The sequence below is a fragment of the Apus apus genome, chromosome 2, assembly GCF_020740795.1.
Source record: "Apus apus isolate bApuApu2 chromosome 2, bApuApu2.pri.cur, whole genome shotgun sequence".
Classification (NCBI taxonomy): domain Eukaryota; kingdom Metazoa; phylum Chordata; class Aves; order Apodiformes; family Apodidae; genus Apus; species Apus apus.
Window position 1 is genome coordinate 6,044,102 of NC_067283.1, and position 14,228 is coordinate 6,058,329.

The 14,228-nt window shown below is 41.0% G+C and overlaps 1 protein-coding gene across 1 annotated transcript in view; it reads left to right on the forward strand.

Moving 5' to 3' along the window:
• Window positions 1-6,403, forward strand: part of LOC127380384 (sodium channel protein type 5 subunit alpha-like) — a 217,929-nt gene extending 211,526 nt beyond the window's left edge. Inside the window, exons 27-28 of the mRNA XM_051609169.1 lie at window positions 169-439; window positions 2,195-6,403. Of these exons, the coding sequence (XP_051465129.1) occupies window positions 169-439; window positions 2,195-3,429 (1,506 nt within the window). The 3' untranslated portion in view covers window positions 3,430-6,403. The remainder of the gene's footprint in view (window positions 1-168; window positions 440-2,194) is intronic.
• The last annotated feature ends 7,825 nt before the right edge of the window (window positions 6,404-14,228 follow it).

Below are 14,228 nucleotides of genomic sequence, written 5' to 3' on the forward strand. Positions count from 1 at the left end.
TGAAAACTCTATCATTCAAGCATTTGTCATAATCTTTATGTTTATGAAGTTCTAATCAGAAGCAGTACGAAGTCTATTTTCCTCTGCTTTCTGATCAATCAGGAGACAATCATGCCATCATTTTCACACAGTTCCAATTTCCTAACTAAACTTTTTCCTTTCCTCCAGAACAAATACCAAGGTTTTCTTTTTGATGTCGTCTCAAAACAAGCCTTTGATGTCTCCATCATGATTCTCATCTGCCTTAACATGGTTACCATGATGGTGGAAACAGATGACCAAAGTCAAGAAAAAGTGAACATCCTCCATAAAATCAACATGCTTTTTGTTGCCATCTTCACTGGGGAGTGCATCATCAAAATGCTGGCTCTACGACACTACTACTTCACCAATGGCTGGAACATATTTGACTTTGTCGTTGTGATTCTGTCTATCGTAGGTAGGTGAATCTGGGTTTGCACCCAAACTCCAGAGCTAGGAAGGCAGACATACATTTCACTAGACAAAGTTGAAGGCTTCATGCAATAAAATATGCTTTCAACACAGATAATTAGATCCTAAGCATATTTTTTTAAATATATTTAAATAATACAACATAATAGTGCTGAACGGTAATTGGTGTGATCAGCAAAATGATGAGGTTTATCACACCATAGTATTGGTTTTGATGTACACTTTATGGTTTGTGGTGATAAAACATGGGGCAGAACTGGTATTATGCGCTTAACCCCAGTTCTGCATATCAGCCAAAGACAGAGAAGTAAAAAAGCCACGTGAAAAGGGCACATGCAGACTGCTGTTGTTTTGCTACATATATTTAATTACATCAGCATGAAAAAGCCCTTTGAGGCAGGCTTGGGCAGGTGCAGTGAGTTTAGATGTTCTCAGCCCCGCTGTCTCTGGAGGTCTGAACCCTCATCTGCCCCAGGGATGAAACATAGAGACAAAGTTTTATTGTTAATTTGTGCCTTTTGTTGCTCTGCAGCACCAGCCACAGATCATATGTTAGGTGTTACGGAAATGCATGTCAAATGTGAATCTGAAATCCTGCCAAAAGTGTTTTCATTGAAGTTGGAAATAAAGTAGCAACTGGAAGATAATCAACTGATCCACTGAGCAAAAGGAACTCAGAAATTTGGCTCTTCCAATATTGTCTCCATTTTGAAGGATGGAGTAGGTGAATGAAAAACTGTTATGTTAGGAAAACAGAGGCATCTTCTCATTGATGGATGCTTCTGTTTCTCTTAACTCTTTCTGGTGGACCAGGGACCCTACAAGATCCCAAAGCAAGAGTTCCTTGGTGCCCAGAGAGAAGCCTGTGCTTTGGAAACCTTGGCTCAGCCAAGATCACCTGGATTTCAGAGGTTTGGGTGACACAGGGAACATCACTACCACACAGCTGTCATCAGGGCCTTGATGCTGGATGCAGCATTGACCAGAGCTGTCACATTGTTTGTAGTTCTGCCTCATGATCAACCAGGTCATTTCAGTGTCAGAAGACTTTGGCCTCTGAGCCCTGTCCCAGGCTAGACTGGGAGACGTGAGCTAAGCAAGGCTCAGTCAGCCAGGGACTGTTTGCATTAGACAACTTGGACCAAGCTGCTCTCTTTCTGCAGGCTATAGAGATGCAAGGTCATTCTTCTGCTAGTAAAATATTGGCCCTTATTTCCCTCCCAGCCCTTCAGGAAAACTGGAAAAAAAAAAAAAACAAAAAACAACAAAGCAGATTTCCAGTAGAAACTGCACTGTTCCTGTGGCAGCTCAGAAAAATAGGCCCAGCATACCAGTGTTTCAGTGCTGACTCACTAACATTTTACAGACAAAAATACTGTCATGTCAGAAAAATTCCAACCAGTTGTGTTCAGGATAAGTTTCTCAGGTGGGTCATGGCCAAAACCTGCCAATATCTGCATTTTATCGGGGGTGTTCCTGGTTTCTCATTCCCAACAGACAAGCTTTCCCTTAATAAAGCTACAGCTACCATTGACACCTTTTCTCATAGTCTCAACAAAGTTTGCATGGATCAAATGAGCATGAAAACACTAACAACGATGCCACGCCCTTTGTCATGGGTCTTCCAATCTGGGGAAGATTGGAAGGGACATTGATTTCGTCCATAATCCTGACTGCTTTAAAGGGAAGCCTGGGATTATTTCCCATGTACTAACTCGCTGTTTGTCTCTCTTCTTTCAAGGCACTGTACTTTCTGACATCATCCAGAAATATTTCTTCTCTCCCACACTCTTCAGAGTCATTCGCTTGGCTCGAATTGGCCGGATCCTAAGACTCATCCGGGGAGCCAAAGGAATTCGAACTCTCCTGTTTGCCTTAATGATGTCCCTACCTGCTCTGTTCAACATTGGCCTCTTGCTTTTTCTGGTCATGTTCATTTATGCCATTTTTGGCATGGCTAACTTCGCCTATGTTAAGAAGGAGCATGGGATTGATGACATGTTCAACTTCCAAACCTTTGCTAACAGCATGCTCTGTCTCTTCCAAATCACCACGTCAGCTGGCTGGGATGGTCTTCTCAACCCTATTTTAAACACTGGACCACCACACTGCGACCCAAACCTTCTGAATGCAAATGGTTCCAAGGGAGACTGCGGAAGCCCTGCCGTCGGGATTTTGTTCTTTGTTACTTATATCATTATATCATTTCTCATTGTTGTAAACATGTATATAGCCATTATTTTAGAGAACTTCAGTGTAGCCACTGAGGAAAGTACAGAGCCTCTAAGCGAGGATGATTTTGATATGTTCTATGAAATCTGGGAGAAGTTTGACCCTGAAGCCACTCAGTTTATTGAGTATTCTGCACTTTCAGACTTTGCAGACGCGCTGTCAGAACCTTTGCGCATAGCGAAACCAAACAAAATCAAACTCATAGCAATGGACCTGCCCATGGTCAGCGGGGATAGGATCCATTGCTTGGATATTTTGTTTGCTTTTACAAAAAGGGTGCTAGGAGAATCCGGAGAGATGGATGCCCTTAAAATACAGATGGAAGAAAAGTTCATGGCGGCGAATCCATCTAAGATCTCTTACGAGCCGATCACAACAACCCTCAGGCGGAAGCAAGAAGAGGTCTCTGCCATCGTCATCCAACGGGCCTACAGGAGACACTTGTTCCGGCGCTCCCTGAGGCAGGCATCTTACTTGTACCGGCACAGAACTTTGGATGGCAGCATCCTCGAGGATGATGCACCCGAGAAGGAGGGTCTCATTGCGTTCATGATGAACGAAAACTACGGCAGGCCAATAGACAAATCAGAAACTCTCTCCTCCACGTCTTTCCCTCCATCCTACGACAGCGTCACCAGAGGTACGAGTGATAATCTCCAGCTGAAGATAACAGACTCGGGCAAAAGTGATGAGGCTATAGATTGTCTTCTCTCGCCAGACAAGGATAAAGAATCAATTGTGTAAATGTTTGTTTAGAATGCTTTAAAATATTGTTTACAGAATGTAATGCTGTAACTACACAACGATTGAAGCAGCCTTCTTATTAAACATTAGTTGCAAAGGAAACAATGGAGTTTTTTACCCTTAACTACAGGAGTCTAATAAGTCATATAACCTTTGACCCTGCTCTTTTTGACTTGGCTCAATATTTATATTTATGTATGCACAGGAAGAAACTTTGCAGGGTCATAGCTGTTATATCAATGGTGTGAATAAGAATATGCTAGACTGTAATACAGTACACACAGTGTATATCTATCCACAGATAAAGCCTGGCTGTATACATTCATTTAAGGTCTTACTCATATTAGTGTGTTTACTTATGGCAATGTATGACCTTGCATTCTAAAAAGGAAAAAAAAAAAAAAATCACAGCTGCTGTAGCAAAATGTAACACTTACTGTATATGTTGTGAATGGTCTCTCAGAAATTTATTATATTTGATATTTTTTTACTTAAAAAAAAAAAAAAGGTCTCTTTTTCCATGGAGATTAATGATCCTTACACTCTCTTCATGATGAACTCTTGAGTCAAGGTAATAGGAACTTGCGGGATCCCCAACGTTTGAAGAGAAAAGTTGTTGCAAAGTAAACTACCAAATTAGCAACATTTTAACTGTTTATTTCACTAAGCCCTTCCTCCTGGGACTTGCAACTGCTCATGAGCAGAAATTCAACAAACAAAAAGAGCAGAGGAGGAAATGATGTCAAAATAATGAGAGAAACGGCTTGTTCTATCCTTCAGGAAACTAGACAGTAATGGATACTGTTTGTACAACTGTTAATAAAAGCACTAATTTTTTAGTATGTTTCAAGAATCTGCTTTGAACACCGCAATCAAACCCGCCATAGAAGTAGCGCATCACGTTTTTGTGTAGTGCTCCAAAGCACCATCCACGCTGGCAAAGTTTCTGTTCAGGTAGTGGGATAGGTTGTTTTCCCCAGGAACACTGAGCTAAGCAGCCTTACTAGAAACTCAGTGCATCAGTATTACTCCAAAAATACTGCTACTGAAAAGAATAAGAAAAACAACGCCAACTGGGCTGTGCAGAATGGCTCTGACAGTGTGATCAAGAAGGTGGGAGGGGAATTGCCTCTGGATCTTTATGCAAATTTTGAGGTTTTGAATCCTTTCTACTCAGTGTCCATCTTTCATTTTCTCAGGCAGTACCATTAGATTGCTGGGAATGACAAGAAGTAGAAGAAGTAATAAGAAGAATCTACTAGAAATTAGATATATACTCATTCCTGTGGTCAAAGGAATATTTACAGCTGATGTATCCATCAGCTTCAGGCCAAAGAAGTGACAACAGAGTGAAAGGTGGATGTGTGGCTGTAGAAAAATATTGGAGGTTTTACATGCTAAGATAGATTTTTATTTATTATTAAAATTTCAGCCATGGTAGAATGTGAGAAATCATTTATAGAATATAACAAGTCCATCATAACAGACAAGTTTTCTTTTTCACCTTTAGACTGATTGTACTTGGGTTTGGTTGGACTTCATGGAAGATCCTGAGATTTCTGTAATGAGCCATTGCACTTTAAGGAAGAGTAATTGAGCTTTTCACCTTGGAGAGGCAAAAATATCAAGAATGTACTTAAGGTGTATTGTCGTTGACATTTAGTTACATCCCAGGTTGTAAAGGAGTCAAAATCCACATAGGGTTGGCAACCAGAATTGAAGTGACGTGTGGCAGTGAAGTTTATCTATGGCCATAGTTACCTGTCCTCTAAACAAGTCAGAATATGTAAAGACAACATGTCAAAAGGATGACAATGTACCTGTGTAAATATGAGCTAATATATTCTCTCCATTCGTTGAGAGATGTCTCAGGCATTCACTTGAGAGTGGTCTAGCAGTTAATTCAGAGGATTTGCCATCAGGATTTCTGGGGTCTATTCCTGGTTCTTACTACATGATTTTTAGGCAAATAATTTAACCTATCTGTGCCTCAGTTTACCCATCTGTAAAATGGGGGTAATAATACTTACCTACCTCACAGGGGTGTTGTAAGACTTTCTGTTTGCAAAGTGCTATAAGGGAATGAAACGTATTCTAGAAGTATTATTATAATCATGTTCTTTTGCCCTTTTCACCCCATGTCTATGGTGTATAACATAGGGCTGTTCCTCTGGGGATTTTGTTGCCTTTGAATCTTGTATGTAATTAGAGTCTAACTTAAGGGAACTACTCTTTGTTCCTTAAAGTGAAAACACTCTATTTTTTTCTTTCTCCCCACCCTTTTCCCCCAAAAAACACAAAATTGCTCAAGGCTTCTCAAATTAGAGAAACTTTATACAGATGCCCTGTGTATTTATGCTGTAATGTTATTCTGACTGTACATATCACCCACAAAGAGTATGTGATTTTTATATTTATATGCATATATATATATACACACATACCTATTCATATATGTATCTGGTGAGTTTATAGAGTGGTTGACACTCAGAGGACATGACTTCCTGATTAAAATGTTTTCTTCTCAATGGGATTTATTGATCATTAGCAATGAGCTACTGCCTATAATGAAACTGTTAAATTAGAAAATAGTACATTCATTACTTGCTGAACAAGCATTTATTGGCTGACAGCTGGTAAAATCATTTTCTTTTCAAGGCTTTAGAATGAATAAAGAGGGGGAAATATTAAGAAAAGAAGCATTTCTAATCTGATTTTTTTAACATACAATATAAACTATTCAAAACCCAAGAAAAAAGCCAGCCTGTGCTCAGCAGTGCAGTGCTGGTCATGCTTTTTTAAAAAAATGTTTTAATTATTTGCAACTTATATTACAAAATATTCAACTTATATTCTTATTAAGAGTCAGGCCCAGTAATGGACAGGATGTAATGGGACAATTAGAAGGTCACTGATTCTATTAAAGAAGAGCTCTTCCTCTGGTCATTTCACCCTTGTGTTGAACATTTTCTTGTCATTGCTGAGATAGTACCAATGCAGTTACAAATGGTTCTGTCTTCTACCCAAAACTTGTAAAAAATAAATATATATATATATCTAAAAAGAAATCACAATGCAAAAAAAAAAAAACAAAACAACAATCTGAAAGAGGGTCTTAACTATAGATGTTTACAGTGCAACTTTCTAAAACCGAATTGTAAATTACTTTCAAAATCCTTTGTAACTGGAAGGTTGGTTTTCTATTGGATTTTTTATTGGTTTGTGGCACATTTCTTTAGGGATGAAGAGGGAATGTTATCTTTGTATGGTATGTAGAACTCCCCTCAAAAACTTCAAATAACCTCACTTGCAGGTCTTCAGTAATGGAGATGCTGATCCAAATCTAGCAAGGATACAACCTCCTGGTGCAGTGATTTAGTTAAAGACACTAACTCAGTAGTTGGCCCACACTGTCTATAAGCATGATGAGTGCAACCATTTTTTCTGTTGATTTATTCAATAAAGGCTACCACATGAGTCACTCAAGCTACAAAAACAGCAAGGAAAATATCAGCCAATATCATAGGACATATTAAGCTGTTTGTACCTGAAAAAACTCAAGTTTATTATGTTTCTTTATTAAATAAATAAGGATAACAAATATGTCCCGTGCCTTTATTTTGGGTTTGTTTTTTTTTGTTGTTATTTTATCAACATTTTTATTCTTGTTTCTCTGGCTCTTTTTCAGCAAGTGTTTTTTTGGGAAATGCATGATGGCTTTTCTCAGAAGCCTTGTCAATGAAAACCCCTCCAGTTCATTTTGCATTGTGAGGCTAACTACAGGGCATTAAAGGCTTGAGCCAAAGCCTGTTGAAATCGATGGAGAATTTCTGGTTACATCAGATTAATTTGAAAATTAGACACAAAACCTTCTCTTCAAAGAGAGTAATTTATAGGATGAGCCCAGCATTGGTATTTCAACCCATCCTGCCCAGTAGAATTAGCTGGAGGAGGAATGGTTTTACTGGAAGCCTAGGATTTCATCCAGATATTATATAGACATATATATATATACACATGTATATGTATTTATATATTTTGATATATATTTTAATATATATGAGATTTTCTTAATGATAAAATGGATGTCTTTCCAGTTTAGTTATATTGATTCATATTGCAGTTATTATTATATTAATTATATGTTAATATTCCTACTAAACAAAGAGTAACATCCTTCCCAAAGCATGCATGTCTTAATCCTGGAAGGAGCTTCAGAAGGGATAGGGACAACCCTTAGCTGTTATCAGCATGGATTGAATCAGCCTTATCTTCACCCAGGCTGGCACCAGTTTGGTTACTCTATTTCAGTGCCCTGATTTCTACTGAAACTTGGCAGATTCCTCATCCTATTAGAACAGAAACAAAATTGAGCCGATATAGATGGCAATTAAAAAAAGGCCATTCAGTCTTTTGAATTAGTTTAATAAGATCACTTTATAATCATGTTTTACATTAACCTGGGGCAGTCTAACTAGTGGGAAAGACTTTTTTTTTTTTTTTTTTAGATAAGCATTTGCAAAAGCGTGTCATATAATTATATGACTTCCGAGTAGTCACGTGTATGGAATAAATCTGTCTGAAAAATTTTCAGGAATATATTTTTGGTTGGAAGGAACAGTTTGCCAAAATGAGAACTCTCTGTGGAGGCATGTCAGGTTAGTTAAGGAAATTCCTGGTTAGAATTCGTGGTCAAAGTTCCCATAAGAAGGAAAATCAGGGTCATAATCCCTACTATGGAAGTTTCTATGCCTAGGTTTTCTCCAGGATCACCTAACATTCCCACCACTGCACTAGGGGCTGCTTTGGGTTACAGAACTCTTATTATCTTCATGCAGATCTTGGGGAAATTTCTAAAGGCTGTCAAATTTTCTCTTTTTCAGAATGAAATTTTAAAAACAAAATTCCAAAGGCATTTTTTGCCTTCCAGCCTTAGCAAAGAACCTGGTGGACTGACTCCTCAGTTAATGTGAATTTTTACAGGTTTGTAGTTTTTTAAACATTCAGTCAAATTATGTTGATTTTACAAAACTGCAGATCAGTTAAATCAAACCTGTGTGAAACTGTGAGATGAGTCAGGGCCTACAACTTCCCAATTCACCCTGAGGTGTTTTGTGGGTTTTTTTAGTGGTTTCTGTTCCTTCTTACTTTTGATACAAGTTGTGTTGCTAAATACAAGATTATTTTGGAAACAAGCCTGTGTTAATTTACAGCAGCACAGGCAAACTCAGGCAGTTTTCTTAGAAAGCCACATGTGAGCACCTTGCTTTAGGTTTAAAGAGAACTTTTATAATAATCAGGGGTTGCTGTTGGAAGAGGAGAAATATAAAATAAGCGTTTTGCAGCTCATAGCTTCCACTGGGTTATAGTATCAAAGGACACTCATGTAGGATGACAGTTAGTGCTGTGTTTTCAACAACAAAGCATTTTTCTGCTGTGCTGAGAAAAGATTTGGATTTGAAACAAGAGAAAATTGAGAGAAGCACACAGCACACACACACACAAATTCCAAATGCCTGCGAAGCGGCTGCTACTTCATGTCAATTCTCCCAGCGAGCTGTGAAAGCCCGGCCGTGCAGGGTGAAGAACAAACATGGAAATCCTCCTGAGTGTTTACATATTGCAAAGAAATAGCAGCCGTGTCAAAGGGAAAGCATGTGAAAGCAAATAGTCTGAGGGGAATAGCTATTGGCAGCCAGCAAAAAAAAAAATGCTTTGGAGTCAAACGTCACCGATAACCCCGCAAGGGCTGGAGGTGTTGGACTGCAGCGTGGGGATGGGTTTGTCAGCACCTCAGCCCAGCTATTTTAGCCAGCTGACAAAAAGGATTTTGAGCAGCTCTCAGCCCTCCTGCAAAGTTTCTGAGACCTCTATTGCAGTTGTTGTCCCTGGAATCTAATTGATTATTTTACATGGTGAGCTTCTGCCAGTCCAGGGCATCAGGGTTGTTTTTTTTTCCCTAGAAAATAGCTGCACTGAATACTGTGCAGTCCCAGAAACCACAATCTTGTGCTCAAACATCACCAGAGTGGCTTAAGGAGGGAGGTTTACTCTTTGTTTGGGTTCTTCTAGCAATCTGGGCAATCTGTTCTAGTGTGAGATGTCCCTGCTTATTGTAGGGGTTTGGACAAGGTGATCATTAGATGTCCCTTCCAACTCAAGACATTCTGTGATTCTGTGATTCTATTATTATTATTTTCTTTTTTTTTCCCCAAAACTTCAAGAGTATATCCTGATCATATTTTCAAGTTTGTTGGTGTTGGTTTTTTTTATTTCCTGACAACTGTTTTAGAATAAAACCTGGGGCTTTAAGAGAAGAAGACTGGAGACTGAGACAGTTATGACAAAAACATGCAAAATGGCCCTAAAAGGAGTTAAACTGCTCTCTTCTGCTAAAATGTGACTTGAACTATGTACCTGGCCTTTAAATTATTTGTGTTTTCTGTGAGATGCCACTTACTTTAAAGCCAAAGGACTTTAGAGGATCCTGCCCAAGGGGAGACAGGTTTCCAATCCTTTTTTCCTATCAGCTGTTCCAGTTGCTCATATTTGTTTTAGTTTTCAATCTTTCCAAACCTGCAGACCAAGCACAAATAAGATAATTTTCATCTTTAACATAACAAGCAGTGCAGGTGATAATGGTTTATAAAGAGGACAAAAAACCAATGCAACATAGTAAGATTTAGCCTTTGGTGGCATCAGTGACATCTTGGAGTGCAAAGGAATTTTTGGCTTTTTCAAACACCAGCTGAGTCCTACTAGGAGGAAACCAAGTTTGTCTTGGTAATGTCTAGGAAGAAAAAAGCTCTCTGCATCAGGCAGGGCTGTTTTCTTAGAAAATATTTGTGCAATTGCAGCCTGGGTACAAGGAAAAGTTGTAAGCCCAAAGCTGTCTCTTTTATATAGCCCTTTTCTAGTCAAAACCACATGCTCACTCCAAATCTGTCCACACTCTTTCTCTGCAGGATCTGCAGACCTTTTGCATCACCACAGGTACTGCTCTAAACCTGCTCCAACCGAACACAGAAATGCTGAAGGCTGAGATAAAGAGCTTCCAGGTGAAGTAAATTTCCCATTCATGCTTTGGGCTCTAGGGCAGGTCCTCTCCCAAGAAGCCATACACCCTCCTTCATATCACTGTATCTGCTCTGCTCCTTTAAATCATGGAGGAACCTCTCCATCCTCCAGCTGCTTCCCAATTTACACCTGAGTGGAGCAAGGTCTGCGAGGAGGGAGAAATGCTCAGTTCACCTCTGGGGCTGTTTTCCTTCATGGACCAGTGCAAAGGCTTTGCATTTTCTTACAACAGGGCATGGGAGTGCTTGGAAGGCACACCTCATATTTCTTAAAATATTTTTGTTGATCTTGAAGGAATGTAATATTAATTTTTACTGACTGGAAGACTGCAGACCATGACTTGCAATCAAATCTATGTTAGACCTTAAGGAGGAGTGGACACCACTTCCACTTGTGCTTGTCTTACCCCACAGGCCAAGCAAGGCAGGGAAAGAGCCAGGCAGCTTTAAAGCTCCTTCCTCTTCTTATGAGAGTGGGAACTGAAAAGACACTCTGGTGCTTAGCTAGGTTTGTTCTGGGGTCTGGAGTCAGTGTGAGGTTGGCTGGAAAGGCTTCGAGAGAAGCAGAAGAGCAGAAGGTCCTCCTGAGCCTGTGACAAAGTGGGATATGTGTCTGAAGGTTGGTTGCTGGAGATGCTGCAGGGGGAGGTTTGTAGCTATAACTGGTGCTTCAGGAGCTCTGAGATGAGGTGCTGCAGTTATGCAGGGTCTTCTCTGAAGGTTGTGGTAGAAATGGGGTGAAGAAAGCTGTTTCCTTTGTGCAGTAGGAGAAGAGACACCTCTGCCCAGAAGGGAAAGATTGATGGTGATATCAAGCCTCAGAGTAGGGCAGGTGCCTCTCAGGACCTGTCTGGCTTTCCGTGGAGATTCTACATGATCCATAGCATCTGTTGAGTCCATCTGCCTGTGTGTGTGTCCCCACAGCCTGTCTCAGTGTGGTTGGATGGAGGGATGGGATTCTCAAAGAGAAGTGAATTCCTACAACTTCTGCCAAAATAAGCAGCTGAGAATATATCCACTGTGAGGCTGCAGCAAGCAGGACAGGTTATAAAAAAGCTCAGGTCCTAAGGAAAGACAAAACATTTTCACAGAGAAGACAAATCTTGTAAATACCTCAGTTTCACAGAATCATAAAATGGTTTGGAAGGGACTTTAAAGATCATCTAGCTCCAACCCCCCTGCATGGGCAGGGACACTTCCCACTAGACAAAGATATTTCAAGCTCCATCCAACTCTGTCAGGGATGGGGCATCCACAACTTCCCTGGGCAACTTGTTCCAGTGTCTCACCACTCTCACAGTGAAGAATTTCTTCCTGATGTCTAGCCTGAGTCTACCCTTTTCCAGGTTAAAACCATTACCCCTTGTCCAATTGCTACGCACTCTTGTAAATCATGAGAACAATTAATTTGCACTTTTTAACCACCAGAAATCATCCATTCTGTGGCCTGAAACACAGGAAATCAGTTGCTGTTTGTTCTGGTGCTTTGAGATTTGTTTGGATTTTTTTGAATAACCTTTATTATCTAATAGGAAGTTGCTTGAGGCAGAACCCACTGTACTTTTTGCTTTCCAAAAGGAGCTGGAAGAATGGCTATGCACCTTAGGAATAAGATCAGCCCTATACCTCTCTCACTTCACTTTTGTGAACGTGTTTCTCATCAAATGTTTCAGGAGTTGAGATAATAAAGGGAGAAGCAAGGTGAGGGGTACACAAGTACCTTGACTTACTTCAGTCCGAGTAGTTATTGAGCACCTTGGTGGGTGAGTGAGGGGGTAAGCTCAGTGGTGATGACATTGGCATAAATCACTTGCAGTAGCCAACACTCATCTCGACAGCATCAGCAGTGAAGCAGAGCTGTAAGCAGCTCAGGGCTGCGTGTGGTGCTGCCACGGCTGCCTCCTGGTGTGTGCAGCACAGATAACTGCTTATCTGCATGGCTGCTGCTCCAGCAGTCATTGATCCCCAGAGAAACGTGGCAGGGTTTAGCTGGGCAGGCTCTCCAGCCCCAGGGTTTCACTCCACAAAAGGCTGTCCTGGCTGTCCTCTCCAGGCAGCAGGGAGGTACAGAGGGCAGCAGGCTGGAGGGGCTCCTGCACATGGGGCTCCCAGAAAGTGTGTCACCAATACAGGAAGTCAAAAGAGAAGGTGAGGTGAGCTAAGAAAATACATCCACTGGAAATAAGATGTTCTTAAATGAGATCTTCTTTATTTTATTTTATTTTTTTTAATTTTTATTTTTTATTTTTAATTCAGGGCTGTGCTGGGAGACTTGGATTCGATCCTTTTTCTCCTCACTGTCAGAGAAATGTCCCTCTGAAACCCTGTAATATTTAAGCCCCAGGCTGGTAGCCCTGTTAGCAGTTATAAGCCAGACTGTTCCTTTCCTTTCCATATAACAGGGCACACTGCACAGCTTGGTGATGGGGAAGGATGAAGAAGAAAAAACACAATCAAAATGCCCTGGTTTAAGGCCTAAATTTTTTTACCATTCAGCCCATTTTGTCTGGCACGAGTGTGTGCCTGGCAAAAAAAGCAGGGCCTGGCAACAGCACTTGGAACAGAGCTGGGCTAAGAGACTGATCCCACTTTCTCCACTGAGAAGACAACAGAGGCCAGCAGAGAAACCAGCTTCTCATTCATGGAGGCTCTCTAGACTCCAGGGAGGTCTTCTTCATTTTGCTTCAAGCTTTCAGTGGTTAACCAGGAAAATAAATGCTCAGCTGGGTGAAGAGAGGTTGGTGATCCTATTCTTAGCCTGACACTGGGATGCCTTAGTGTAGCTGAAGAGAAGCTGTTCCCAGTTGAAAGAGGAGTACATGGTGTGAGGGGAAGACTGTCAGGTGTTCACAGGTCAGATGCGGCCACCAAGGATAAAGCTCCAGTTTGTCACCCCTCTGTTGACCTATGCCCATGTGCTCCTTTATGAGAAGCCCTTGCATTTCACATATGGTGTGCATATGCTGGGAACCATAATCCACAAAGGCTGCAGAGCTTATTTTTGGGTAGGGTCTCAAGGACTTAACAGCTTTGGGAGTGTGAACCTGCTATTCAGCAGCTGCGATCTCCTCACACCTCAGCCTCCCTGGGAAGGGTGGGAAGATCAGCCTGAAGATTAGTCAGCCTTCACATTCTTGGAGTGTTTGGCATAGAAACACTCCTGGACATTGACAGGGTGAAGGTGAAGAGCTACCCAGGCTCCAGAAAGTGGTAAATGTGGCCCCTGTCCAACTCTAACAGGGGGAGCAGGGCTGTTGCTTTACAAGGTTGTACATGGCATGGGGAGAGGGGGGTGACTTGCTGACTTCCAGCCCTCAAGTCAGTTCAGTGCTACAATATGTAGTGAGAAGGGTGGACAAAGCACAGCCCTTCATGCTTGAAGTGGGCCACCCTCCTTAGTTTCCTTGGAAAGCAATTTAGCTCACTTCCTCAGAAATGGGCTAAAACAGGAGATTTTCAGTAAAACTATGTTGTCACCTCCTTGAAGGCAACCAGGATGTGTCTTCCTTAGCAATCTGTCTTGGAGTGAACTCCAAATAAAGTTAAAGGGAGCTTCCCAGAGTAAAGAATGGGATAAAACTTGATCCTGTCACAGTTTTTTTATCTGATGGTGTTGCAATTAGCAATATGAGCTTTTGTAATCCTCTTCATTCTTGTTTTAGGTAGTTGATGGTTGCAAGTATCATGGTTCTGGTCGCAAAGCTGTGTCCAAATCCCTGAAGC